General features: G+C 35.6%; 5 protein-coding genes and 1 long non-coding RNA gene across 8 annotated transcripts; 3 read left to right on the top strand and 3 right to left on the bottom strand.

Moving 5' to 3' along the window:
* The first annotated feature begins 499 nt into the window (after positions 1 to 499).
* On the top strand, positions 500 to 2,798 carry LOC123220721 (polygalacturonase At1g48100-like). Its single transcript, XM_044643280.1, has 6 exons — positions 500 to 1,083; positions 1,161 to 1,328; positions 1,407 to 1,451; positions 1,542 to 1,749; positions 1,833 to 1,914; positions 2,078 to 2,798. Exons 1-6 carry the CDS (start codon positions 670 to 672, stop codon positions 2,583 to 2,585), a joined length of 1,425 nt encoding a protein of 474 aa, XP_044499215.1. The 5' UTR covers positions 500 to 669; the 3' UTR covers positions 2,586 to 2,798.
* A 314-nt stretch (positions 2,799 to 3,112) lies between these two features.
* On the top strand, positions 3,113 to 5,286 carry LOC123220722. 2 transcript variants are annotated; one of them, XM_044643281.1, is made up of 5 exons: positions 3,113 to 3,242; positions 3,329 to 3,416; positions 3,516 to 3,560; positions 4,699 to 4,796; positions 4,968 to 5,286. In XM_044643281.1, exons 2-5 carry the CDS (start codon positions 3,363 to 3,365, stop codon positions 5,044 to 5,046), a joined length of 276 nt encoding a protein of 91 aa, XP_044499216.1. In that variant the 5' UTR covers positions 3,113 to 3,242; positions 3,329 to 3,362; the 3' UTR covers positions 5,047 to 5,286. The 2 variants fall into 2 exon arrangements, with proteins under 2 accessions (XP_044499216.1, XP_044499217.1); XM_044643282.1 differs by having other exon boundaries at positions 3,170 to 3,242; positions 4,738 to 4,796.
* Positions 5,287 to 6,348: 1,062 nt separating this feature from the next.
* On the bottom strand, positions 6,349 to 11,773 carry LOC123220720 (probable boron transporter 2). Of its 2 annotated transcripts, none has more exons than XM_044643279.1 (14): positions 11,564 to 11,773; positions 11,303 to 11,352; positions 10,725 to 11,006; positions 10,495 to 10,577; positions 10,152 to 10,341; positions 9,893 to 10,031; positions 9,459 to 9,624; positions 8,835 to 9,001; positions 8,552 to 8,725; positions 8,343 to 8,438; positions 7,967 to 8,104; positions 7,369 to 7,661; positions 6,997 to 7,264; positions 6,349 to 6,826 (listed from the first exon to the last, which is right to left on the bottom strand). In XM_044643279.1, the coding sequence occupies exons 3-14, from the start codon at positions 10,826 to 10,828 to the stop codon at positions 6,437 to 6,439; spliced, it is 2,208 nt and encodes a 735-aa protein (XP_044499214.1). In that variant the 5' UTR covers positions 10,829 to 11,006; positions 11,303 to 11,352; positions 11,564 to 11,773; the 3' UTR covers positions 6,349 to 6,436. The 2 variants fall into 2 exon arrangements, with proteins under 2 accessions (XP_044499214.1, XP_044499212.1); XM_044643277.1 differs by having other exon boundaries at positions 10,149 to 10,341; positions 11,564 to 11,772.
* Positions 8,898 to 10,224, top strand: LOC123220723. The gene is made up of 2 exons (XR_006503133.1): positions 8,898 to 9,038; positions 9,426 to 10,224. It is a non-coding gene; the product is annotated as an uncharacterized LOC123220723 (long non-coding RNA).
* A 2,628-nt stretch (positions 11,774 to 14,401) lies between the features above and the next one.
* On the bottom strand, positions 14,402 to 21,110 carry LOC123220196 (probable inactive DNA (cytosine-5)-methyltransferase DRM3). The gene is made up of 12 exons (XM_044642247.1): positions 20,871 to 21,110; positions 20,631 to 20,698; positions 20,468 to 20,557; positions 20,265 to 20,361; positions 19,662 to 19,708; positions 19,094 to 19,201; positions 18,878 to 18,974; positions 18,122 to 18,234; positions 17,842 to 17,944; positions 17,116 to 17,195; positions 15,581 to 16,926; positions 14,402 to 14,946 (listed from the first exon to the last, which is right to left on the bottom strand). Exons 2-12 carry the CDS (start codon positions 20,631 to 20,633, stop codon positions 14,943 to 14,945), a joined length of 2,088 nt encoding a protein of 695 aa, XP_044498182.1. The 5' UTR covers positions 20,634 to 20,698; positions 20,871 to 21,110; the 3' UTR covers positions 14,402 to 14,942.
* Positions 21,111 to 21,445: 335 nt separating this feature from the next.
* LOC123220195 (YTH domain-containing protein ECT4-like) lies at positions 21,446 to 25,521 on the bottom strand. The gene is made up of 8 exons (XM_044642246.1): positions 25,327 to 25,521; positions 25,053 to 25,118; positions 24,816 to 24,948; positions 24,656 to 24,729; positions 24,086 to 24,559; positions 23,199 to 23,750; positions 22,849 to 23,061; positions 21,446 to 22,294 (listed from the first exon to the last, which is right to left on the bottom strand). The coding sequence occupies exons 2-8, from the start codon at positions 25,098 to 25,100 to the stop codon at positions 21,680 to 21,682; spliced, it is 2,109 nt and encodes a 702-aa protein (XP_044498181.1). The 5' UTR covers positions 25,101 to 25,118; positions 25,327 to 25,521; the 3' UTR covers positions 21,446 to 21,679.
* Positions 25,522 to 26,988: the final 1,467 nt, after the last annotated feature.

The raw sequence follows: 26,988 nt of genomic DNA, 5'->3' as shown, positions 1-26,988 counted from the left end.
AGATCCCGAGTAACCGAAGTAAAAGGTAAGAAAATTGACACTAACTCTATTCTCTTCTTCCCTATTATTGGCTTTGAAATTTGCAAGCTTAATACAAAAAGTCTAAACTAGATGATACCAGGTTTCGGCTCTTCATTCTAGAAATCTATTCCCATAAAGCAGTTCACAAGCTCTCTTACAGTTCAAGTTCAACATCGAGCAATTGTATTTTTCTTCCTTACAACTTCGTCTTTATGGAAAAAACAAAAATAATGCAATAAAGCATATATAAAATAGGAAACAAGAGATCTATGGACCACGTCATGACACACAATCACCAAATAGGTAGGAAACTGAGACTGTGCACGAAATCAAATGAGCTCGAGCTAGGCAATATGACTTCGATCTGAGCTCAAGCAAGTCTTGGATTTAATTTGACTTGAATCGAATCCACACCTACATGTGGGTCCTATGAATGAAACAGTTTTTAAATTTGAGTATAAATTAGATCCCTCTGCTTAATTGGTCTCTCACTTTACCTGGCTGGCTAGTTTTCTTTATCTGAGGCCTCTCAAGTTTCACTCATTCATTCTTTATTCTTTCTCTTTGCCTTTATCTTCTTCATTCATTTTCTAACCATTTCTTAATACATTCTTCAAAATCCTGAAGTTTTTTCCCAGATTTTCGTTCATGGAGCTCGATCGTGGGTTGTTGATCCTCATTTGCATGGCGATGGTCCTTATCTTGCAATGGTCAAACAATGTAGAAGGAAGATATCATCACCACAAAAAACAGAAGAACGAGAGCTCCCCTGTTTCTGACCCTGCTCCTGAGAAAACAGTCCCTTCATCACCGTCGAATCCTCCATCTATTCCTTCAGACCCATATCCGAATGATCCCGGAAACTCTACTGACTGTATTTTTGACGTGAGAGATTTCGGAGCAGTCGGCGACGGTTGTGCCGATGACACTGCCGCATTCAGAGCAGCGTGGAAAGCAGCTTGTGCAGTGGAGTCAGGGGTTGTTCTGGCTCCATCTGATTATTCTTTCAAAATCACTTCGACAATCTTCTCAGGACCATGCAAGCCAGGTCTTGTATTTCAGGTAAGAATCTCTTACCATTGTAGTTCATTTCTGCTGAGACATTGTGGTTTACGATTGTGATTTTTGTAATTTTAAAGCTGGATGGGATTCTAATGCCGCCAGACGGACCTGATACTTGGCCAAAAGCAGATAGCCATAAGCAGTGGCTTGTGTTTTACAGACTTGATGATATGACTTTCACAGGGAAAGGAACCATTGAAGGAAATGGACAGCAATGGTGGGATCTTCCTTGCAAACCGCACAGGGTAATTAACAATGCACCGGATTATTAAACCAGAATATTACAGCAATCATTAATATTTGCTACTAAAATGTGATTTCAGGGTCCTGAAGGATCAACAGCCAAAGGGCCATGTGACAGCCCTGTTGTGAGTACAATCATCTAAAACTAAACTCAATTCAACCAACGAATAATAGAATATAATTTGTGACCAAGTTCAATTTTACTATTTCTGCAGCTGATTCGTTTCTTCATGAGCTCAAATTTGGTAGTGAGTGGCTTAAGAATCCAAAACAGCCCACAGATGCATATGAAATTTGATGGATGTGAAGGTGTTCTGATAGAAAACTTGTCCGTATCTTCCCCTAAACTCAGCCCCAACACAGACGGAATTCACATAGAGAACACTAAGTCTGTTGGCATTTACAATTCCATGATAAGCAATGGTAGGTCAAAAGGAATTTGCCTGTCTTCAAGATTTGACAGTTGATTAATGACTCTTTTAATGCGAGCTTCACAATGTTAATAGGCGATGATTGCATCTCAATCGGACCCGGCTGTGCAAATGTGGACATTGAAAGTGTTACTTGCGGGCCTAGTCACGGGATCAGGTACATATATAAATATATATTCCCTCTTTCACTCCTTACAACTAACATCTAAGGCTAGATTCGAACATAGCTGGTTTGAGTTCGAACTCATTCGAATTGGTTGGAGATATGAGTCACAAAACTCAAACCAAAATGTCCTTTAACTTTATCTTATTATCTCCAGCATTGGGAGCCTAGGAGTGCACAATTCAGAAGCATGTGTTTCAAACATAAGTGTGCGCAACACAAACATAAGAGAGTCAGACAACGGGCTGAGGATCAAGACATGGCAAGGAGGGTCAGGCTGCGTATCAGGAATATCATTCGAAAACATCCAAATGGAGAACGTCAGAAACTGCATAATCATAGACCAATACTACTGCTTATCAAAAGAATGCCTAAACCAAACATCAGCTGTGCATGTCACGGGCGTCACATACAGAAATATAAAGGGGACTTACGACGTTCGCAACCCACCAATCCACTTTGCCTGCAGCGATACTGTGGCCTGCACAGATATAGTAATGGCTGAAGTTGAGCTTCTGCCACAAGAAGGAGAGTTGGTGGATGATCCATTTTGTTGGAACGCTTACGGAACTCAAGAAACTTTAACTATTCCTCCCATTGATTGCTTGCAAGATGGGCAGCCTCAGAAGTTGGTCGAATCTTCTGCTTATGATTGTAGCAGTTGATCGATTAATAGCTTTGTAAGTTACAAGACCTTGTATCTTTTAGGGGTCTTGATTATTATTTGCTTAGGCTTCATCCCTTTCAGGGTGTTTTTTACCCTTTATTGTGCGATGAGATATAGAGCAAATGGATCAAGGTTTATTGGCTTTATATTGTAATAGATTTGACTTCATATATGATAATAGAATTATATGAGATGCAATTTTCAATTTCAATAACATGACCGACGGGGTTGAGTTTAAATAATACTTAACTTGAAATTAGTTTGAGTATAAAAAGAAGTTAATATGAGGTTAAACAAAATTCAAAAATTAATTTAATTTTGAATTTGATCTGACTCAGTCTAAACTTAAATATTCATACCAATTCAAACTTAAATAATCTTATGAAAATGAATTTAATACTTAATCAAACTTTATTTGTTCAATTTGAATTCAAATTCCAATTTGAGCAGCTGAAATGGAATCCAAACCTAGTTGATAACCAATTTATTGGGCCCTTTATTTGTCCATTTTTTTCTACGGCCTAGCCCATATTAAAATATCAGTCTAAACCCGTTCATTTCATATAAAAAGCATTTTCCAGTGAACTCCAGCGATAACGACGCCGTTCGACGAAGACAGATATTTCCTCTGCTCTTTCGCCGACTGTGAGCTGAGGTATGATCTACTTCTTCATCTTTACAGTCTATTCTTCATTCACAGTTTTGAGGCTCATGTAATTATTTTTATATTGTTTTAATCAGACTCTTCTTGAAAAAACGATATTTAAAAAAAATTATGCCGTCTTTGCAAACAGCATTGCCGCCAGAACTTGCCGATAACGTGATTAGGGTTAGTATCAACTGATTTCTTCTTGTTGTGCTACATTTATATTCATATTTATATAATTTTTGTTATTCATTTTTTTAACCTAAAATTTTAAAATGTCAGCTTTACCGGGAGTGCCTTCGAAGAGCCAAGTATATTGGTCATCAGGTAAGCGCCGCATTGTTAATATGGTTGCAAGTAATTTGGTCTTTCTGACGGTGTATTTAGTTATTGAGATGTGAATGTGCTGTTCCTTAGACTAATTATCTTAAGCTTTCAGGTAGATAGGAGCATGAGAATGTTTATAACGATCCAAAAATGAGCTGATATAATCCACTAGAGACAAAAGTATTAGCTTTTGTGAAGGAATATGTTAGGACATAGGGGGCTCTTGTCCTAATTTTAGTGGGTAGAGTTATCATATAAAGGAAGTTAGGGTTGTCCAAAGATGAAGGGAAAATTTGGGGGTTTTGGCAACTTTTGGTTGTGAGCAGCCTTAGAGCTGATTTGAGAGGCTTCCGGTGCCTCAAATGGCCAGAATTGGGAGGTCACGACTCTTCAAATTATTGATTTATCCTTGTAAAGACTATTTATCAATAAAATCAGACTTAATTTACTTATTTTTCTCAATTTTTCTTACTTTGTTTGAGTGAGAGTGCTTAGGTTCCTAACATGTTGTTATCAAAGTGGTGAGATCTGGGTTCCTAAATTTAATATTTAAGTTTAACCAGTTTCCTCACTTGTAATGTTGATACAATTTTAAGATGTAATGGATTTGTGGGGTGACTGGACCAAGATTGCTGTGCTGAGATTGATTTTGACTGAATTCATATTTTGAGAATTATTGTGAAGAGTGAGAAATTTGAACATCAGACCTTAAAGTTAGATGCTATGAAGCTTTTTAAGTAACCTCATGATATTGGTACCGCTTTCGAATAATAACAGGCAGTGATAGATATAACTTAAGAGATTAGGCTTAAATGTGGCAGACTAAGATATTACGAAGTTAGATGTACAGTTAAAGTGTTAATATATTGAACTAGACTTTGAATTTTGGGATTGTCTTGTTCTAAGTAAAAGTAGCAGGACCCCAATCCAGCATATATATTGAAGTTTTACTTTCTCTAACATTTGCATGAAAAGATGTACATCTATTTGAGTTTCTTGAAATAGTAAATTGCCCTTCATCAAAAATCTTGGATTGAGCTTTTACTCTTAAATGGAACAATTGAGATGTCTTGTAGGTAGGTAAGTTATTTGAAGGGTTACTTTAGTAACACTGTTTCTCGTTCAATTAATTTTGCAGAAACATAATACCCCTCTTCTTGTTGATATTGTGAGGCAGCAATTTAAAAAGCACAAGCATGAGACAGATCCAGAGAAGATTCAAAAGTTAAAGGATGAGTAAGTATCAGTTTATATATTTTTTAAATTACTAGATGGGCAAAGATGAGCTATAAAAAGGGGTTTCTTATGTTTTGGAGTCTTCATTTTGTGCTGGCCTCAATTTCTTCCACATTTTGTAAGTTCTGTTGGCAACATCATGTTGAGGATTTTCATTTTTATGTTTTGCAGTGCTGCAAGGGGACTTATAAACCATATACTATATGAGTCTGAGAGGTTGTCTGGCAAAAAATTTAGCAAAAGTTCGTGATGCTGTTTTGAGTTCCGCTTTTTTCAAATCCTCAGTATGTACCCATTGATGTTTTAGCCTAAACAGAGCAACGAGAATCAAGACTTGACTGCTTCATTGGTTTTACTGTTATGATACTCAATTTTGTGGTTGCATAAGCCTTATGCTAAGAAAATTACATGAGAAATTGAATGCTGGCTTCTTATACATTCAAGGGTTCTAACCAATCAATGATAATTTGATAAAGGTTGTTTGAGCAAAGATTCAGCTGCATTAATGTGAAAACTTTCTGGGACTGTTCCGCCCTTGCTGCTGGATACAGGACGTGGTGACGGGCAGGGCCATGTTTGACGGAGCCTGTCATGCCACAGGTGATGTTGTGTCAACTGTCAAGGTCTGCCAAAAGGCAGATCCTGCTGAGGCTCCCTCAACATAAGGCCCAATACATGGCTCATAGCCTCTTGGGCTGTGCCTGTATGGGTAAGAAAATAAAATTTTAATGTATTTTTTAGTTTTACTTTTTTAAAAATTTTTGCAGACCGTGTTGGGTCGCCCCCGGGCTTCCTTGCAGGCTCTGGTATAGCCCAACTTCAAAGCTGGCATTGGCCTATTTATTTATTTTTACATTTGGTAAAAGTTGTTCTGCTCTTGTTTTATTATACTTGTTTTTTTGGCAGTATTTTCGACTGTCAATTGGCAACTTACTGTTACTTCCCAAGAGGCCCATCCTTTCTGTGAACCAATTAACCTACGAGCCACATATTATGAAGTGATATGTGAATTTTCCCACTAAGATCATGATCAATGATACGATAACCACCACTTTCCATTTTCCATTTTCTTTTCAGTTGGTGATTCAGGTTCACCAATTTTTCCCAATCATGAAAGGTAAATTGAGAAAAATACAGATCATTTCCTATCAATTATGTTCCAGCAAAGCTCTCTTTTATTACTCTTTTCCCAATTCTTATCTTCTTAGTGTCGGATGTCACTCAAACCTTTCGGCAATTCTGACATTTGCACGAGTGGATAACAGGTGAACGGTAGATGAGCCTCCTCAACCCAAATTATTCAACCTCAGAATCTTGAATGATTCATTATGAGTAGTGAGTACTGTCTTCTGACACCTGCTGCTTTTAGTTTCAGTATTTTCAACTGTTCTGATACCTGCTGCTTTTAGCATTCAATGTTTCATCTTTGCTACCAGTGTATCGAGTTGCTGCATGTTTGCGAATTTAGTAAAATAACTCTTCTCGCAACTAGATTATGCTGAGAGTGCCTTAGGTTATGCTGTTAGTAACCGTAAATAAATGGTGGCAGGTGTTGAATAACAATACAGATTCAAATTGAATACAATCTCTTCTACAAATATTTCCACAAAGCCAATCATCGCCATTTCTAACAGCTTTCTTTAAACACTTTTACCTAAATTAGATGGTTTTGCTGGACTGAATGGTCCTCTTCCACCTTGTCGTGGACTCTGCTCTGCTCTCAGTTCACTTACACGGGGACTGTACACCTTATCCGAGACCCTCGGGCTCTGAACGCTTTTCAATTCTCCAGATGATGAAACACTGCAACTTGAGAATTTGAGACTGCACATGCGTCTAATCTCACCGCGGCTTCTTGTAACCATCCCGTCTAAAATTTCTCCATGATCAGCAAATGAAGTATTCCTACTCATCACTCTTTCCTGCCGTGAAAATGAAGTATCCCTACTCATCACTCTTTCCTGCTGTGAAAATGAGGTATCCCTACTCATCTCTCTTTCCGGCTGTGAAGATGAAGTGTTCCTACTCATCTGAAAATCGGAAAGAAGAAAAATTGCATACCAAAAGCCATTCAATCAATTTCTTGAAATACGTATGACATCAGAGACTAATTATGTACTCAGTTCCAGAACTGAAGCAAATAAGGGGGTTAATAGAAAATCTTAGGCTAGAAATTAGTATAAGAATGTTAAGAGCTTACAGATGTTAGGTTGAATGATAAAGCTGGCGCCTCTTCGTACTCTGCAGCATCTAAATCTTGAAGGTGTGCTCCTTTGAAAAACCTGGGCAATATGTATTGCCTCACAGGAACTAAAAGCATGATCATGAGCGGGAAAAGTACCCCAGCAATGGGAACCCATGTAATCCCAAAACAAACAAGCAAGTAAGCCGTCTGGAAAATCGTAAATACTGCAATTGTCTTGAAGGGTACAGTTTCGATGAAGGTGGCATGGTAATTCTCCAGTACTCTAAGAAATAAGGGCAACACAAAAACGGTTAAGTTTATTTCATCATGAGAAAGGAGTTAGATAATGTAAATTGAGGAGAGGATAGGAGAGGAATTAAAAGATACTTGAATCTTCTGCTTGGAGCAGTGAGGAGCAATAATATTCGCTCCCAGAACTGATTGCCCGGCAAGCTTTCAATGGCCATATAGGCAAAATAGCCCCAGAGTACTGATGTAGGGATCATTTTAAGAAGGGGCATTGCTGCAACACATCCTCCTACCATTGTAGATTGGAGCAAGTTACTCAGCCGCTGTTCTTTCACCTCAACAGGCAATAAATTGTCGATCTCTTTCTCAATATCAAATATACTCTCATCAACTGGGGCATCAATATTCCCTGTGTTCAATTCCTTCAGCCCCTGCTCAGGAAAAAATCACTAAGGCAAAATTGCAGCATTATAAGCATAGACTACTCAAACAGATCTCAAACGAAAGAAGATCTTTTGAATAGTTATTGTGTAAAACACTTTAGAAACTTTGATAGATGTCTATTAAAGAATTCTGTGACCAGATCTGGATTGTTATATTATCAGTAATTTAAACTACTAAATCAATTTTGGCATCTTAAATTTCAATACTATGGTCTTTATTTTTGTAGATGTAAATTTGTGCAGGCTCTTGTTATATAGAATTTCCAAATGAAATACAATGTCAAGCCAAATACCACAGTGGAAGGTTGCTGGTAAGTAAGTGGTGTCTGCATCTGTTGGTATGCTTCCTGCATGCTCCCATAAACTTGTTCCAAGCTTGCATTCTTACCAATAAATTTGCGAGCAGTTGTCACAAGTCGATTTCGAAGTAACTGCACAGATTTCAGAGGTTGTTGTAAATCATTATCTAAACAAAGGAAACATCTCTGGAATATGTTCACTCTTACAATATTTTATCTAACACATCTTATACTTACAGTATCATTAATCAGGATTAGAAGTAATGCAGTTGATAGTAAACTTAAAGAGTTCCAAAGTTTAGAAGAATGAGATCTAAATTAAAATTAGTTCTGGCAAACTTAAGAACAACATACAAGTTAACATGCCTACCTGGTGCTTCAGGGTAGCCAAACTTTTGGTATGCATTGGAGATTGTGGAATGACACCATTTGATGGAGGGATACCGAGAAGACCACAGACTATGACCTGCATGCAGTTACTAAATATTAGAAATTTATAAAAGTACAGTTTGATTGAGAAAGGAGATGAAGTGCAGGGGAGAAAAGGAGAAGCTTGGGGAAGTAGTAACTTCTTTGTACCATGAACCCCAAAAGAAGTAAATCGTAATGGAAAGAAGGAGGCTTTCTCAAATTGAATTCTTGCTGCTGTGCAAGCTGAGATGCAACGCTATGGTCAAAATAATAGAGCACAGCAATCATTGTTGCTGGCACAAAAGCTCCAATTATATACAGAACTGGCACATCCACCATGTCCTGCAAGTTTTAGCATTAAACCATTAGTAGATGCTTGTTATGTCGCAGACAGGAAATTTTCTAACACAGAAGATTAATAGTTTTGCCACAAGCTTCTACTTCAGCATACCTTTATGACAGTCCAATTCTCATAAGCACCTGGTGACCATGGATTCAGACTAAAGAGGCGCCTTGGGATTCCTTTTGGAACACTTCCAGCTGGTATGTAAGAAACAGCTGTCCAGACCAGAACCATCAATGGAACACCATAATCAGCTATGAAGCCTCGCAGCGACCCTACAGAAAAATGAAAAAGAAACATAATCAACTAAAGGTGATTTTTAGCAGGGTTTAGCAATTTTAGGCCTTCAATCTCAGGCATTATAAGAATATTTGCTTCTCGTTGATCCTTTGCAGCACAAAGCTCATAACATTATCCCCTGCCACATCCCTAACACTTGACTAACTTGAGCCAACTTAAAGTTATTGGGTTTGATAGAAAAAATAAATGAGATTATCTTTGTTTCCCATAGAAATTTTTGGCTTTGGCATGTATCACAAGATTGAATGAGAAGTATTCTCAACAGGTTTAAGGAAGCCAAGAGCTTAGGGCTCATTAGAGAAGCACCAAGAATTATAGCACTTCTGTAATTTCAACAACTAAAACAACAATAATGATTTGTTCTTTTCTAATGGAAGTGCAATCTGTAATCAACTGCAGGTTTGTAAAGGCCATGGATCCAATAAGGCTTACCAGACCCGTAACGCCAAGACCGTGCTTTTCTGCTTCTTAATGCAGTATGCAGAAGACCAAAAGCCAAAACCAAAGCAAACATTCCATTGGCAAATCTCCATGAATACAGGTACTCGATTGACTTTGGATTTTCTCTTTTTGGTATACGAAATTCATCAACCAGTCCCTAGCAAACCAAATTGAAGTGTTTAGAATTTCAAAGTTTAACCAGAAAGCAATTTTAAGCACTCACTCAAAAAAGCATCCTATGAACAACAAAGAACCACTGAAATGAATCTCAACTATCCAAGGACATAATGCATTCAACCCAGTCATACAATAACTCTAGTGTACAACAAAAATAATTCAGAAGCTTTAAACAGCAAAATTTTCAGTTTATTCACGATGTCCATGCGATGTAGGAATGAGAAAGAAATGGGGATTTTTTTTCTTACTTTAATGGCTTCCTGCATGAAAAGCATTGCAATAAGTAGGCCAAACAATTCCCCTGCAATGCGAGTGAACCTATTGATGATAGAGCAAGCACCTAGGACAGCCAACAAGAACAGCAAGATTGCAGTCCATATGCACACCCTGCCAAGTTAAATTTCCAAGTTAAGTGGACCAAATATAAGGAAGGGAGGATTCAAATATTGACAGAAATCAACAAGATGTTTCTCAGATAATGACTAGGAAATTTTCAGGAAATACCACCCAGTCCATGCTAGAAAGAGCTTTGGTCCCAAATCTGTCCGACTTTTTGCAAAATTGAACATGAATGTGTACATGATTACAGTTGGCTCTGCAACTCCAAGAATCAGTAAAGGCTGACCTCCTATGATAGAGTGAATAATTCCACAAAATGCAGTAGAAGCTAAGGTTTGAACAGCAGTGAGAGTCCCATCTGTGAATACCATCAACAATTTAGAATAACATAAGCACAGCCAGATTTATAATTAATTTTTTAATATCAACTGAATTAAGCATTGGTTATAATCAAGGAACTGAATGAAAAAGAGCAATAACTTTGAACAACTATTGCATGTTGTGACACCACCTGTATCTCTGTCTAACTGTTCCCCAAACGATATAACTGGAATTGCCGATGCAAAAAATATATATGTCGTGGGTGCCAGAATCCTGAAAACATTAAACTAAATCATCAAGCTAGCATCACCATCAATGAAACTACATAAATGAGCAGTAGTACAAGCTAAATTGAACAGATTCTTTAAATTATATTTTCAATACATTTAAAAAATTCTATGACAAGAGAAAGATATATACCTGAAGCCTGCCTTAAAACCACCAGTCCAGTCTTGCTTATAACACTTCAATCTTCCCCGAATATCATTCTTGATTCCACGAAATGGTACAAAACTCTCTTCCATGGTTTCTTTTAGACCCCAGATTACCAAGCACTTCACCTCAGTGCTTTCAGAATGAGACTAATTTCTTCAGTTCTTTCAGTATGAAACTAGACCACTATGCTGTCAACAAAGAAATGGCATTCATTGTGCTATTACACAGGAGACTAAAGTTGGCATTGGCTGAATAAACAAGTTAAACCTGTCAAAAAAGCAGATAAATTTGAGTAAATCAACACAAGCAATTAAAAGGACTTATTCATTCAACCAAGTTAAAGACACAAAATGCAACATAACACATAAAGAAAGTTAAAAATCTGCGCTTCTTAAGCACAACCCAGAATCATAAATCACTACAACATTTTATTAAATCTTGAGATTTCTTAGGCTTATGAGCAATCCAAACTTCAAAACACAGGAGAAAAACGTTTAAAATGATATAAGTATCGAATGATTAAGCTATTAACAAAGATGAAAACTTTAATATTGAAGATCTACCTTCAAAGCATGTGGACACAGAGAAGAAAGGAAGTTCCAAATATACAGCCCTGAAAAGGTTGAGAAGATGACTGTAGGATTTTAGCGGAAAGTCACAATATGGGTCACAGGAAGTAAAGGGAGCATCATTGTCAAAGCTCCAAGTTCAACAGCAACAAAAAAAATAAAAATAAAAATACCCCAAAAAAAAAGCTAGTAAGAATCAAGAAAGACAGAAGATTCAAAGTGATCCAATGTAGACGGATGAAGAAGAGTACCCACCAAATTAAAGAAATGAAAATGTTGGCTTTTCTTCTACTTTATCTTTTAGCTTCAGGCTTTAAGCGAGGACAAGTAGAGGGAGAGAACTGTGGTGAAAAAAAAGAAGAAAGGCTTCTCTTTAGCATATGAGAATGACATTACGAGAGGAAGCCAGAGAGTGCCAGTCCAGGACAAGCTGGCCTTACGACAGAACCAACCCAGTTGCTTCTCTTACTGTGGGAAAGTTTGAGTGAGAAAGTTAGGGGTGTTGATACACAAAAGTATGAGTTCAAACCTACAGTCAATATATCATAATTAAATTCTTAATTTTTTTATGCAGTAATTAACTGAAAAAACAGTTCAATAGCATTAGTTTAAAATCAATAAAATGATATTTAAGCTTAATTTAAAAACAAATTTATTTTAAAATTAGTCCAAATGAGAACAATTTTCTTGTTATTTTGTTTTCTAATTTCTGCATTTTAGTTTCAAAATTGGAACTTATTACAATATTACCAAAACAGGCCCTGGATCTTGTCAAGTGTGGCCAGTCCGACAAATTTTATCTGCCCCTACCCTATGTAAAGCATATTGATTGTTGAAGTTTTTCAGTCTGGTCAATGATTTTCTTAAATTAATTTGTGGCCAAACAAATGAAAAAAGGGATTATAGAGTCCCACAATATTTCCAAAACAACCCAATAATATTTACAAATTTCCCGAGAGTCGTGTAATTAATGTTTGCCCTATCAAACATATTGATTATTGAAATTCCTATGGGTATTGAGCATAATTTCTAGTCAAATCCTAAAAGTCTTTTGCCTAAACACATGGATAACCCTAGTCCATCCTTTCACATGCAGATCCCATACACTTGTATTTTTTTTATTCTTGAATATTCATCCTCTCACATGAACATGATAATGATATCAATACTCTTCGTATTGGAATATTCTTTCATGTTATCATTTCATAATCTTGCTTAATTCTTATAATAATTCTGTAAATATTGATCACGTGAAGGTACGAATTATTGCCCAAATGACTATTTCCCACCCAAGGTATGCTGTAATAACAAGTTTTCACCCTTTAACTATGAAACACCAAGCACCCATCCATAACTGATTAAATTTAACAAAACTCTAACGGTGGTAAGGGTAAAATCATCATTTTCTCTATAATATTAAAAATAACCTAAAATAGAATCAACTTTTGCCTCCCTAAAATTTAAAAATTACAATTTTCCCCTAGCCTAAGTTTTAAAAAATTACAGTTTCACCCTAGGGTTTCGTTTTGAAATCTCCGGCGACATATCCGACACCATTGCCGACGGCCTCTCCCTCCTGAAGCATCCTCTCCTTTCGACGATCTCTTTCCTCCTATTTGGACACCCGATTGGCGTTGGAGAAGCCGTGGAAGACGAAGAACTTCGTCGCGTCGTCTGAGAAGACGATTTCTCTTCCCAGACGAAGTCTCTCTACATCAGATGGGTTAGGGTGGAGTTGAGAGGGGTCATCGGTGGAAGAGAAATCGTTGGGAGAGGGAGATGGCCGGCGATGGTGCCGGAGAAAGTGAAAGGGTTCGGAAACTAAACCCTAGGGGGGGAAATGTAATTTTTTTAAACTTAGCTTAGAGAAAAAAATATTAGTTTTTAAACTTTTAGGGGGGAAAATGAGATTAAATTTTCAGGAGTTAGGGTTTCGTTAAATTTAATCGGTCATAGGTAAATATTTGATATTTCCATAGTTAAAAGGTGAAAACTTGTCATTACAGCATACCTTAGGTGAGAAATAGTCGTTTGGCCTTAATTATTTAATTATATAATAATCAATTAATTTTCGTTATCTATATTATGTAATATTTTGGTCTAGTTTTTAGTATTATCATTGAATGCTTGTCCACAGGGCAAATGGTTTTGACCACAGTTGACTTGCAGAATCATCGTATTCAAAAATCCATCCAATTATAAAACAAGAACAAATTATTATTATTATGTAGTTATTCGAGAAGGATGTTATGTTTCCGATAAATGCGGCGAAACACGTCTCTTGGAAACCCCAATTAGTAATTACAATTAAATTGACTATCACTGGAGGAGAAGCTGTTCTGTTCAATAATAAAAGGGCCCCCGGGGTAACTTACTCTTTACTCAACCTTCAAATTTTGCCCTTCACTGACAACAACCAAAGAACCCCAACAATTTTGAAAGAACAAAGATGACCCATCTGACATCTCTCCCCGTTGTGCTGAGGATCCATTATGACTAGGATTAGATTCAGTCCCAACTTTTTAACTGAAAATTTAAGTTGGAATAGAGTAAACCAAAGTTTGAATAAAAAATATGTAATTTTCATTTGAAAAAAAAAATTATTCTAAATATTCAAATTTAAATTCACTTAAATTAAATATAAAATATAAATTCACTTAAAATGGGTTCAAACCAAACTAATTCGATTTGAATTAGTATTTAACTTGATTTAAGTTAAATTCAAATTAAAATTTCAGTTCGATAACTAAATTCAAATGGTCCTTTGATAAATTATTTATCTCATTAATAATACTATTTATATCGTTGATAATATTATTTATCTTACCTGCAACCTCAAACAATATTTCTGACTAATTTGAATGAGTTCAAACTTGAACTCAAACTAATCATTTTAAGTTCTAAACTAAACTTAAATCAACTTATATTTAAGTTCAATTCAATTTGAATCTAACCTTATTAACTTATTGATCTCAAATTGATTATTTTGAATTCAATTCGATCACAAACTGTACCTCATCTGAGCTCCTCTGCTCAAATCGAAATTTGACTATTATAAATGGACTACAAACTCCACTACAATTTAAACTGAATAATAAAAGCACTTCCAAAACTACTTTATTATGCTTGAGTAAATCAAAATTCATTATCAATGGCCAAACTGCAAAGTCTCAACATGGAACTCAATAAACGAGTAACAGATAGCTGAGGCAAATTAGGTCTGAAGGACAAACATTTTCCTATTTGGACTACTATGAGTTGAAATGGATTTGCAATGATTTTGCCCCGCACAAAACAAAAATTCTCAGTTCAAACATGTTGAATTATACATTATAAAGGCACTTCAAAACAAAAGACAGAACTGTATCACCAAAGTATGCTCTACAAAATTTGTCCAGAGTCATGAATTGACTATAACGTAGACTTGGCGCCACTGATGAGCATGACCCTTTTTTGGGTCTTTCTTCCAGGCTCCTTGACAGAGTGACCCACAAAACTCAGTATGCATAGTTCAATCCTGTGATTACTTTTTCTGTTGAGGACTCACCATCAACCCTTCGTCGAAAAGATGGAAAAAAGAGAACCTATGCTTTGGCTTATATGAAACTTCATGATGTCCAGATTCAAAGATTCATTATCTAACAACAAGATGAAAAAGTAGAGACTCAATTCGTTATTGAACATTCTGGTAAGGGAAATAATAACACAGCAAAGCTAGGTCACTTCAAAATGCTTCTTTTGCCTTTGGACATTGTCAAAGACATACAAATATCAAGAGTAATACTACACTTAATACTTTCTCTCACTAATTTTTCTATACAAACTAATATGTTCTCATGTGATTAAATGATTTTGAAACAAAAAATTAATTGTGAACAAACAATGACCGAGTTCTCGATTGCAAAACCTCTTGCACGATAAAACTTACTTAGCTATCTATGTTCAAGCACAGACTAAATTTTCAAGCATCTCCTAGTCATCGTTAGTCCTGAGCGCCAGTATACCAGAGGCTTTGCCATTAACTATCAAAGTATCGAAACAGACAAGGAACAGAGAATGGGCTAGGAAGCATTTGTTTAATATTATGAGTTAACAAAATACCTAATCTCACTGATCTACATTACATGTTTCATTCCTAGTAACTTTCTATTCCTACCGGTAATTGAATGCCAAAAAAACTAAATAGAGAGTTAAAATAAGTTTCTTAAGCCTCACTTCTGATCATTAATATTAAATGTACCAGAACAACTGCAATAGAGGGAAAATGATCACCTCTTTCTTTGCATTGCACTCCTTACACGTTGCAAAACACGAACAAACTCATAAAACAAAGAAAAGTCTAAACCGGGAAGAATGTTGTCCTCTGCAGAAGAACTTCCTGAAACTTGAGGAACTGGGTTCTGACAGACAATAAAGTCAATACTGCCAAACTTCTCAATCAGACTCTCAACCTTTTTAGTTGTTAGCGTCTGGATATCTTCTATCTGCACCAGTTCACCTGTTTGTTCACTATTACGCCACCACCTATTGAGAATCCTCCGATTAGCTTCAGAAGTGTCTACAGAAATAACACCTTTCAACTTGATGCCCAGCCGGTGTAAAGTAACTTCGGCACCACCAATTCCACTGAAGACAGACAAAACTGTTAGCCCTTCTGGAAACACAGGATTCAAAACAGAGAGGTGGTAGCCCAAAGTGTCTGTCTGAAAGCAGTGTCTCAGTAATGCCAATCTTTGTGGTAAACTATTTTCAGCAGATTGAGTGTGACCAAATGGGTAACCTAGAATACGTTCTAAATAATCAGGATCTACAGGGCTGAGTTTGTATTGGCCAACCCATACAAGATTAAATTTCTGGCAGTGATGAAGGATATCTCTCTTGTCTTCTGGGGACGGCATTCCTTTAGAATCAATTAACATCTTTCCAAGCCTGTCACAGAGCAGAGATATTCCACTAGTTCCAGAACTAATGCAACTCAAGTGCTTCCTCGTATCCCATGACGGCCACCATTTCTTAGTATATGGTATTGCCTCTTCTATGGTCATTGGTGGCTTTGGAAGGATGTGAAACCTATTGGAGACTGGAAGATTGTGTACGTAGCCTTCTTTCCTATTCAAAGCAGAGAAGAACTGAGTAGACACAAATTCCGGCTCAATTGCATACAAAAACTGTGAAATTTTGGTCCAGCAACCACTAGATATATTAACAACATCTCCGTACAAAAAATATGGAGATTTGGGCACCATTTTATCAAGACTCCTGCACGGATTTGATCTGAATACTGTCCGCACTTCTGATCGGACAACATTGGGGCTAACTTTTTCCTCTAGCCATGAAGTGTCGAGAAAAGAGCTAGAATCATCCATATACTCTTCTTTTGGCCTTTTCCCTTTATGATTTTCCTCAAAATCAATATGCCGGAACTGAGAAGCACCATCTGGTAAGTCACCAGAATACACTTCTTTTGGCCTTTTCCCTCTACTAGCTTCCTCTTGGTTGTTGAAATTTCTTGACTGAGAGACAGTATGTGGACTAAAATCCTCAGTTTCCAATTTTACTGAATCATATGAGCGATGTCTTAAAACATTTTCCATCCCCATACCTGAAGATCTACCAACCTTTGGTGTCAAAATCCAAAGCCACCAGCATTGTTGACGCATGGAAAATAAACTTTTTTAGTAGTTGACCCCTTTAGGCTTAAATCATCATACTAATTAAGAAAGAAGCATATGGGCTAAAGAATAGCTATGAAGTGGAAAATTAATGACAGGTAATGAAATTGAACAAAAGAAAAATGGAAAAAGAACCTTATTCCTAGCGACACGACTAGAATAAATTCCACCACTAAAGATCGACTCTGCAAGCTCTGAAATCGGAACATCAGATCCTGAAATAAAACAGCAGAGTAAAAGCTAATAGTTAGTTGGAAGACACAATCAACAAATGACCAACAGTGCTAAAGATAAAAAGGAGAACTTTTCAGAAAATGGTACTCTACAGTTAAAAAAAAAAAGACATTGAATTTATACTGATAAAAGCTATTTCCAAAAGATGAATGGCAGAAGGTAGAGTGATAACACAGGAAGATATTGTAGTGGCCAATAACTGGGTAGGTATAGAACTTGTTTTTTCTTATTTACAATGTATAGAAACAAACAAAACTTTATATTTTGACTGTTCAAAGCCTAATTAACTAAGGAATATAGAATCAGTACCCCTACAGAAAGCATATGCAAAGATGTAGTAGAACGCTGGTACAAGTGAAAACACAGCCAGATAAAGCAAGCAAACTCGCCGCTCACTACAATAAAAATTGATTATAGAATATGTAAAATATTCTAGACATTTCAATAATAATTTAGACTTAATTTCAAGAATCACATGGCAAAGTATTCGCTGCACCTTGCTCATTGATCCAAACTGACATTCAACAAAGTCCAAAGATGAAGGGGAAAACCGAACACTGATTACATGTTTTGTTAATGTTACTTATCAAATATTGTAGAATTCAATTGCTAAAAGATATTACTTACCAAATTTCTCAATTGCTAATGATACTTGATTTTCAGAGAAACCCATTTCAAGCAAATGAAGTGTTTTATCCATGGTCCCAAACAAGGTTTCATCACTAACATCCTGGTAATCAAAAGGTCAAACAATGTATTAGCTATAAGTCAAATTAAGTACAAAGACATAAAAACAAGGGTATAACATAGATATTGATCAAATTATAAGAAATGGTGCTTATTTCCTCAACACATTAAAAGAATGCCATCGATACAAATACTATTACATGAAAACATCAATAAAGACCTCATTTTTCCCTTCATCCTCATGAGGCATGTCATCTGTTTCCTTTTCAATATTTTCAGCTATCTGAGCAGCAATAATAAAGTCCACCAGTTCATTAATGGGAGCATCTTCACCTGAATGTGGCATTTTGAGACAATTCATGTTAAAAATAAAGTTATGGCCACAACATAAACGGAGCTTAAATGTGAGGTGAAGTAACATAATCACTGATCTCATAACACTAATTCAAAGTAGTAGTATATCTGTGAAATAAGTGAGACTGATGCATATCTGAGAGTCAACACTAATAGCCGTATAGTACCAACACAATATGGCAGAGTTATGATATAATAAAAAATATGACAGCACCAACATACATAGTTTCATATTATCATATGGATATCCACAAAATCCTTAGAAAACACTAATAAAATTCATAAAGCATTTATTTCCACAAAGATTTTTGACCATATTCATTTTGGCCAAGTTATACCAGAAAGCAGAACAACTTCAACATCTTGTATGATATATTGAATTAGCAAATGTTAAAAGTTAAAAGGCAAAAAGTAACAAATCTATAAGTTCCTTATAGTGTAGAACAATTAGCAATAACAATTTCAGGATGTGCAAGCATCACCAGCAAACATTACTCAATGCAAAGTCCAGAAAGAAAATGTAAATGTTATTCAATAAGTCATCTTATTGGGAAATCAAAAAGAAAAGGCAAACATTTTATTACAAATAAAAATAAAAAAATAAAGGAAATTATCAACCCACCAAGTTTATCCAATGCAAAGTCAACTAGATTGAGAGGAAAATCCATCTTTAGTAAGGACACCTTTTTGTCATCATTATCTTCATCTACATCTGGTTCCTGCAGATATTTGTAGATAAGTCGTTCCATGATATACTGAAGATTCACCGTAATCTAGGTTCTTTAGGAAGCAAGGATATAAACACACTGCAATATTAAATGAGATAATAGCATGTTACCTCTTTTGGTTTAATAACTGAGGAAATTTCTGGCTGACTAGAACTATCCTTGTCACCAAACAAGCTATCCAGAGAATCTGATGACTGAGAATTTGATTTTTGAAGTTCCTATCACTCCAGAGCAGACCCAGTAATAGCCATTAAAACTTTGGTTGTGCTTATAGCCAACAGTAAATTATCACAAGGCAGTACAATAAACCAAAAGTAAGATGCACCATTAGAAAGAAACATAGTAAATAGCTTAAATTATAGAGAATAGAACACATTTTGGCACTGGTACATAAAAGCTCATTAATCAAAACCTTTTGTATCGATTCACTACATAGGACAAGAAGCCAATGTATCAGCACACAGTTTAATGTTGGTAACTTGGCACATCATACAAAATTCACAAACAAATTAAGCAAGCAATACAAAGAAGGCAACATTGCAACGTAAATCTTATTGCTCCTATTATATTACAACCAAAAACAGAGAGAGCACTGGTAATTCTATCAATAATAATATCAATATCAATACTCACACAAAAACACATGTCGACCCAACCCAGGAGTTTGTAATCACTTACCGAGTACCCAATAAGTGTCTCCAATAATAAGTCAAGGTCATCTTCACCTGAATTGAAGAAAAGATCAGGAACACCATATTCATTAACATATTATAAAGTAGTATTCTCTCAAATTTATAAATAGTTTTCTTCATTTTCCTTCCTCTACAGTAGGGGTGGATACGAATCAAACCAAGCCAAGTCAAGCCCAAACAAACCCTGACTTGTGTTTGGCTCAAATGAAAAATGGGATGACTTGAGTTCGGCTCAACAAATTTAAGAGTAGCTCGAGTTCAACTAAGCCCCTAAATTCAAAGTTCGAAGCTTAGCTCGAGTTCGTAGTTTACTGACAAATTGACGTCATTTTAACAATTGTTTGACATTACTTGAATTAAACCGCAAGCTCAAAGTGAATTGAGTCATTCTCCGGCTTATGAATCGGACAAAGATAAACTCCCACTAACTCAAGTTCTGTTCGAGTTCAACTTAAACAAATTTGAACCAAGCCAAGTTGGCTTTCAAGTTCGAGACATCTCGGTTTAGATCTAGCCCCAGCTTTACCCACTTCAATAAGATAGGCCAATAAAAAGCATTTATATTCATTTAGGAATAACAGTAAAATACCTTTTTCTTCAATGACTTTGTTGACAATAGAGGGTGAAAATCCCATCCCAATTAAAGATGATCTTACATTACTTCCAGATGAACTTGCAATGTCGTTCTGCAATTACGCAAGAACAAAAAGCTTCAAATAATAATAATGATAATAATAATAATAGTAATAATACAGAAAGAGTATTAAATTAATCATCAAATCGCAGGCATACCCCAACATGGCTCGAGTACACTCTATCAGCTGACAACTCAAAGTCCAAGATCTCAGTCTTTGGAACGATTGGTTTCTCTCCATTTTGACCCTCCAAAATTGAAAGCACACGAATAAAACAAGTTTAAAAATGCCCTAATTAATTAATTAATATAAGCACATACCATTTAAGAAAGGGAGAGAATTCACAGAAGGCCACAACGAAATGCGAAACAGAAACTAGTTTTAATCTCTGCAACAAAGACATGCAAAAATAATGTCAGTTTTTAAGTTACAGTAAGAAACGTTTCTTGGAAGTGTTAGTCTGAAATAGATAAAAACGTTCTCTTAGGGAAAAGAGGTTTTAGAAGTAAAGTAAATTTGTGAAAGGGAGGTGCACAGCAGGAGATGGAAGCGCGAATCACCTGATCGGAGACGGGAGTAAGCTGTTTGACTGTTCTGGTTCTGGAGTTGGGAAGAGTCGACAGTTAACAGACAGCGATCAAAGTTTAGTTGAGAAATAAGACAGGTGTTCAGTTTGGTTAGGGGGATCCACGTGGCACTAGGCTAAGAATATGGTTCTGATTTTGTGTTGGTCGTCTTCAAACTCTCGCATGTTTAACACCTATCCAATTAGGAAACAGGCAAATTTCCTATTAAAAATCCACACTTCTCAGATATTTCTTTTAAACTTTAGCTATTTTGCTGAATCTACCTGCAAAAAGAAAATAATAATAATAATAAAAAACAAGCAAAATTCATTTCTTTCAAGTAAAAATATTTATAGTGTCCCAACCCAATTGTTATTTAATAATTTAATCTAATTGAATAAATTTGATGATGGAATGGGATTCAATCATATCTAATGTTGGGACCGTTGAGCCGAGATCAACACAAGATTGATGTCTCATTAACATCTTATTGAACTTGTTGACTCTTTTTGTCCAATATTACTGTTCAAGATAAACATCTCATTAATGTCGTCGCTCCTAGATAAACGTCTCATCAACAATTCTTCTTTTCATATCAAATCTGACAGACATGACATTGTATTTGCATATCTTTTTCCTTGAACACAATGATAGAACAAGAAATGAAATGTAAACTTTTACACTGTGATTCCAGTTTACTTGCAGAAGCAAGCAAAAGGCCTCCTTGAACCGAAAAAACAAAACACCAAAGACATCAATGCATTGCATAAATCAAGATAACCCTAAGCAAATATTTCAATTTATCACAGCCCGTTACATTGATCAAGTACGACTTCTTTGTCCCTCTGCAGTGCCTTGGGATCAAGAGGAATTGAACCGATTTTCAAAATACCAGAAGATTCAGCAAATCCATTAACCTTAATAGGCATTGATCCCACTGTAAAGACACCATTCGGATCAGATTTAGCAGCACTGATTGTGGCTTCATCCAAGGGTTTAGACTCATCTGGCTTTAAGTTTATAGCAAGTGAATCAATGCTCAAGGTACGCATGATACTGTCTTCCACTATAACTACAACTTCCCCCGCATTTCCATTACCAACACTTGAATTGGTCACATCAGAATTTGAAGAAATTTTATCAGTGACGGAAGTTACACTTTCTTCTGTGCTGTTAGGATCAATATCCTCGTTAATTTTCTCATTTTTCTTTGAAGGAATCTCACCAACATGATTTAACTCGTCAAGCCCAAATGCAGGCAGAAAGGTTGGACCTTTGAAACTTTTGTACTGTCTAGCTTTCTCTTCCTGGATGAACTTTTGCCGATTTTCATAGTACATAAAGTCATCAAATAAAGAGGTATTCAATGGGTGGTTTTTGAACATCTTCAGCATCTCCAGTCCTTCCTTGAACATTATCTGCACATGAAGAATCATTTAAAAAATAAATAACCCCATAATCTTGAATCATACAAAATAAAATTTCAAAAATTAATCCAAATCAGGATAAAATTGATATATTAGATATAAATAACTAAAAGAAAAGGCTAAGAGATGATTCAAGTCTGGTCAAAACTTAGTTGCAGCCATTTAGCTCTATTGAAATGCTAAATCCATAAATCACCCATGGAAAATAGCTGCCTTTCACCTTTACACTGTTTTTTATCCTTCCCTGCTCTTGAGGCACAAACTTTGATCACACCATCATTAATGTGCAGAATCTTCCACTATGTATAATTGGAACCATTACAGCAAATTATGTATTAGATCTAATACTGAAACCTAACAGCATATTCTGATAAACTGCATAAAACTATAGTAGATTTATCAGGGCCTCACATCTGCTATTCAATCCCAATAGAAGTCAAGCCAAAAAGTGTGCAAGAACAAAATGATGATTAAAATATTCATTTGCAGAAGTTTCTTCATAGAACTTGACAAAAAGAAGATTTAAAAAAAAAACCCTAATATACCTCTTGTGTATCTCTGCTATTAGTCACAGGCTTGTTCTCATTGTTCTGTAATATGATGTGCCTAAAACAGGTATTTGGCACATCTTTGATAATATGCCACTTGACAGGGAAGCTCCCACTCCATTTATCTTGTTGCCAAAAATCCATGTCTTTGAAGAAGTCAACAGGACCAATCATCTCTGCAACACCACAGAATTGACTGCTTGCATTAACCTGTATTGAGGTCATGTCTCATCAGCTTAGCCCAATCAGAAAAGATAACTCATTAAGATTATTCTCTGACCAAAGAAAAATAAAATAAGCTGTAAAGCACTAGTTGAAGCTAATTTATTAGTTGTCAGTGGACTCACAGAAAAGAATAGGAAGATAGGGCATCCTCTAGGCTTCCCAGCAGATATTCTCTGCACATCATCAAAGGCCTTCTGAAGCTTCTTGTTACCATGAGATGTAGATGACCAAACACCATATTTGATACTCTTGTGAACATCATCTTCACTATATGATTTGATTACAAAAAATTTAGCAGCTGCATAGTCAACTAGAAAATTTTCCTTATTGTATTGGTCAGTATAGATAATGATGTTTCCTTGAGCATCACTAATCCCAGCTTTGGTTGTATAGGCCTTAAGCGACAGCTGATCTTTTGATTTTTTGGCTCTAGGGCCCCGATTTTTTTCACTAAAAGCACATGCATCAGTGTTTCCACTCACTTCATTTGGAGATCTGCTGAATGCTAATTTTGGAAGGATTGTATGCACAACTGATCGTTCACGGCCATTTGATTCAAGGTCAGAAAAGTTATTACTGTCAGGTAGGAAAACTTTAAACTGGTTATGATGGGGAAGAACTTTTCCATTGCAGATGCCATCAACTTGTTGACTCAAACCAGAAGCAATACTACCCTGAAAATATAGATACAGTATCAACCCTATTCCAAAACTAATACAGGGTGCACAGACAGTAAAATACTTTTTGAACCCAAAGATTAAACTTACAACCAATTCATACACTTATTAGCCTATAGCATAAACTTGAAAGGTGAATAAGTGATGTATATGGGCTCTATTGAAATACACTGTCTCTTTAATGCATTCAGTTGCCAGACGGTAGAAAATGTATATAACAAAACAAAATACCACTTCAATTCCAACAGAGAACAAGGATATTCAACACCTTTCACCCTCAAAAGTAGAAGGAAAAATGGGCTTCTTTGAACATTTTAATTAAACAAGTGTACCTGAAGAACACAGGATGAGGCTGCAATAGTAGAACTACAAGATGGAATTTCATTTGTCAGAGCTTGCTTTCTTGGTCCAATGCTAGTTTTAGCTCTAGGCACTTCAGATACCCTACTCGAGGAATATTTCTGATTTGAAGCCGATTTCAGAGGATTTATAGGGAAGGCTGCAGATGCTGATGCAATGTTATGCTTGATACCTCGTCCATCAGGTCTACTACCACTAGATGTAACGTTACCCAATAAGGGATCTAGCAAACTATTTGGGATGATATCTGGTTGATAAACAACAGGAATATAAGCAGATGATGATGAAGGATCTTGATAAGGAGGCATGGCGTAGTACTGTTGGGCCCCTATAAATTGGCCATCGACTCCCATTACTGCACCAGGTATATAAGGGTTGTATGGAGACTGTGCATATTCATAACTAGGTGTATAATATACATAAGGCAAACTTTGAATTTGTGCACCCTGAAAAATAAAATCTTAACTGTATGAGAACAACTTGATGTGAAAGGCTAAAAAAATGGCAATGCATGAAAGCGTGATACAGAAAGAATCACTTGCCACGTATTGGAAAGCAGGACCATCTACACCAAAAATCTTACAATGGTCCTCCCATTCTCCGGGTGATGCCAAACCTAAAAAAAAAACAAATTAAATCACTAACACAAATCATATAACAATATACCTCTAAAATCTCAATATACTCACGCCATAAAATTACCTGTACAACAATACCCATAATTTGAAGCAGTAGGATAATAATAGCCCTGACCAGGGGCTCCTTCATTGTACATTGTGTCGAATTGTCCAAAAACAGGAGCTAACAAATTTGGGTTTGATTCGACACCTTGACTCTACAAGCCCACAAATCATATACACATAATCATATTAGGATTCATATGACCATTCAAACATAATCTACCAAAACAACAATCAGCAACTTCTAAAAAAATTATACCAGATTGTTTTCACCAATCCCCTTATCAGAAACATTATACATTTCCATTCAAGGACTGCCACCGCCCTGTAAAATTACAAGCAACGAACTGAAAATCAATGGAGCCAACACAGAAATTGAAATTACGACAGTCAACTCAGTTTTAAAAAGTCAACAAAAGCTAAAACAGTAAATTACACTCAAAATTCAATCAAAATTTCAAAGCCGGAGCTAATGAATCTGGAACTACTTCAACTTAACACAATAAGTACAATAAAATAAATAAAAATATTACCAGAAAAAATAGAATAATTCAATTAGGCCATGTTTGAAGAGGAGGGATTATGGATGATTTGAAGACAGAAGAGGAAGTGCTTCGTGACATTTTCTTTTTCTTATACGTGAACAAAATCTGTAACCCTAAGAGAGAGAAAGAGAGCTGAAAACCAGAGGGGGACGTGTAACGAGATTCTTCAACCTATAATAGCGAATAGCGCTTCGTTTCGGCCCTTTTTTTCAGGTTTTCGGTTTAAATGACGGAATTAGCCTAGTTTATTTGTTAAACATCGAAAATGCCATTCAGTAGGTGAGGTGAGGTGAGGATTTTCATGTATTTGTTTTTTCTAGTAATATGTTGACTGTTGAGGCTCTTTTGAATTTATTTTCTTTTCAAAGAAGAAGAATACCAAAATTGACCAGAAATTATGAAATTTACGTATTGTTTTAATGGACAGAAAATTCTTCCATATCAAAATCCAAATATATAAAAAGCTTAGGATAAATATTAACAATTTATGATTTATAATTTAGACATTTATGTAATTTAATTATAGTTAGAGATGAATTTAAATTGAATTAATTAGGATTAGAATTCATGTTTTATTAAATTTAAACAAAAATTTTAATTTAATAACTCAGTTTAAGTTGAGAGTAAGTAGCCAATAATTCTTTTGATATCATTATTAATCAAAAAATTAATTTAAATTAAAACTAATTCTTTTGAAATTGAATCAAACTCAAATTAATCCATGTTTAAACTTAAATAGATTTTTTATTAAAAAATATGAATTTTGGAGTTTATAATTTCTTTAGAAATATTTAGTATATTTTCTTTTTTGAAAAACTCTGCGTGAATAAGCAAAGGTCAAAAAGATGAGGGGTTGCCGTGCGTGAAGCAAAAGCCATTGAAGCCAGCATTCGTAAATATGGGGAGTAACAAGGCTACATTTGTACTTTTAATGAGAATTGAAGAATTTTTGCCCGTGCTTTGGAATTAATGAATCGAGGAATTTTCCCCACTATTACTTAGTGAGTAAGAATTCTTCCCTCCCTAATATTTTACACTCGTACAAGGGCGGTCTTTCCCAACCCAACCCAATTAGTCAACGATAGCATTGAATTTAAATTGAGTTAGTTGGGCTTGGGCTTGGGCTCTGAAATTATCGTTTAAATTTAATTCAAACTAAAATTTTAATTTGGTAATTTGATTCAAATAAATTCTCCTCCTCCAACAACATTCGTTTCAATGCCAATATTATTTATTAAACGTTTATTAATTTAAACAAATTCAAATTCAGACCAATTTATATATAGACTTAATTTATCTCAAATCTAAAACAATCAAATCAGGATATTAACATTTTTATTTATATGATATACAACCAAATTGACTTGAGGTTGCATGGCATGACACATTCCCTCCGATTACTGAGACTCGTGAGCAATTGCAAACTTTTTCTGCCATCTCTTGCAAATGTTGGGAGTCGCTTAAATTTTACAATAATCACATTGATATCAACATGATTACCGGATCATATTGATCAATGGGATTCAATCACAGGTTAAACCCATCAAATGGTTTATGTCACTTAGAAGAAAACCCAAATTGAACATCCATCAAGTACTAATCAAATCAAACCAATTAGACCAACCAATCCAAGTTTTAACACGATGCTAT

The sequence above is a fragment of the Mangifera indica genome, chromosome 7 (genome assembly GCF_011075055.1).
Source record: "Mangifera indica cultivar Alphonso chromosome 7, CATAS_Mindica_2.1, whole genome shotgun sequence".
NCBI lineage: Eukaryota > Viridiplantae > Streptophyta > Magnoliopsida > Sapindales > Anacardiaceae > Mangifera > Mangifera indica.
Note: the sequence above shows the minus strand (reverse complement) of the source record. Positions and strands in the feature narration are given on the sequence as shown.

What these genes read in the sequence shown, in the direction of transcription:
- LOC123220720 (XM_044643277.1), bottom strand. Translation starts at nt 10,828, where the DNA reads ATGGAAGAGAGTTTTGTACCATTTCGTGGAATCAAGAATGATATTCGG. An exon ending in ACAGTTAGACAGAGATACAG is followed by an intron (nt 10,342 to 10,494) that starts GTGGTGTCACAA and finishes TGGTATTCACAG; the next exon opens with ATGGGACTCTCACTGCTGTT. An exon ending in TACTTCTTTTGGGGTTCATG is followed by an intron (nt 8,439 to 8,551) that starts GTACAAAGAAGT and finishes AACTGCATGCAG; the next exon opens with GTCATAGTCTGTGGTCTTCT.
- LOC123220722 (XM_044643281.1), top strand. Translation starts at nt 3,363, where the DNA reads ATGCCGTCTTTGCAAACAGCATTGCCGCCAGAACTTGCCGATAACGTG. An exon ending in TTGCCGATAACGTGATTAGG is followed by an intron (nt 3,417 to 3,515) that starts GTTAGTATCAAC and finishes TTAAAATGTCAG; the next exon opens with CTTTACCGGGAGTGCCTTCG. An exon ending in ATTCAAAAGTTAAAGGATGA is followed by an intron (nt 4,797 to 4,967) that starts GTAAGTATCAGT and finishes TATGTTTTGCAG; the next exon opens with TGCTGCAAGGGGACTTATAA.
- LOC123220721 (XM_044643280.1), top strand. Translation starts at nt 670, where the DNA reads ATGGAGCTCGATCGTGGGTTGTTGATCCTCATTTGCATGGCGATGGTC. An exon ending in AGCCAGGTCTTGTATTTCAG is followed by an intron (nt 1,084 to 1,160) that starts GTAAGAATCTCT and finishes GTAATTTTAAAG; the next exon opens with CTGGATGGGATTCTAATGCC. An exon ending in GGGCCTAGTCACGGGATCAG is followed by an intron (nt 1,915 to 2,077) that starts GTACATATATAA and finishes TATTATCTCCAG; the next exon opens with CATTGGGAGCCTAGGAGTGC.
- LOC123220195 (XM_044642246.1), bottom strand. Translation starts at nt 25,100, where the DNA reads ATGGAAATGTATAATGTTTCTGATAAGGGGATTGGTGAAAACAATCTG. An exon ending in GGATTGGTGAAAACAATCTG is followed by an intron (nt 24,949 to 25,052) that starts GTATAATTTTTT and finishes GTGGGCTTGTAG; the next exon opens with AGTCAAGGTGTCGAATCAAA. An exon ending in CTATCTTCCTATTCTTTTCT is followed by an intron (nt 23,062 to 23,198) that starts GTGAGTCCACTG and finishes ACCTCAATACAG; the next exon opens with GTTAATGCAAGCAGTCAATT.
- LOC123220196 (XM_044642247.1), bottom strand. An exon ending in AGACACTTATTGGGTACTCG is followed by an intron (nt 19,202 to 19,661) that starts GTAAGTGATTAC and finishes CTGGAGTGATAG; the next exon opens with GAACTTCAAAAATCAAATTC. An exon ending in ATTAGCAATTGAGAAATTTG is followed by an intron (nt 17,196 to 17,841) that starts GTAAGTAATATC and finishes GTTTTATTTCAG; the next exon opens with GATCTGATGTTCCGATTTCA.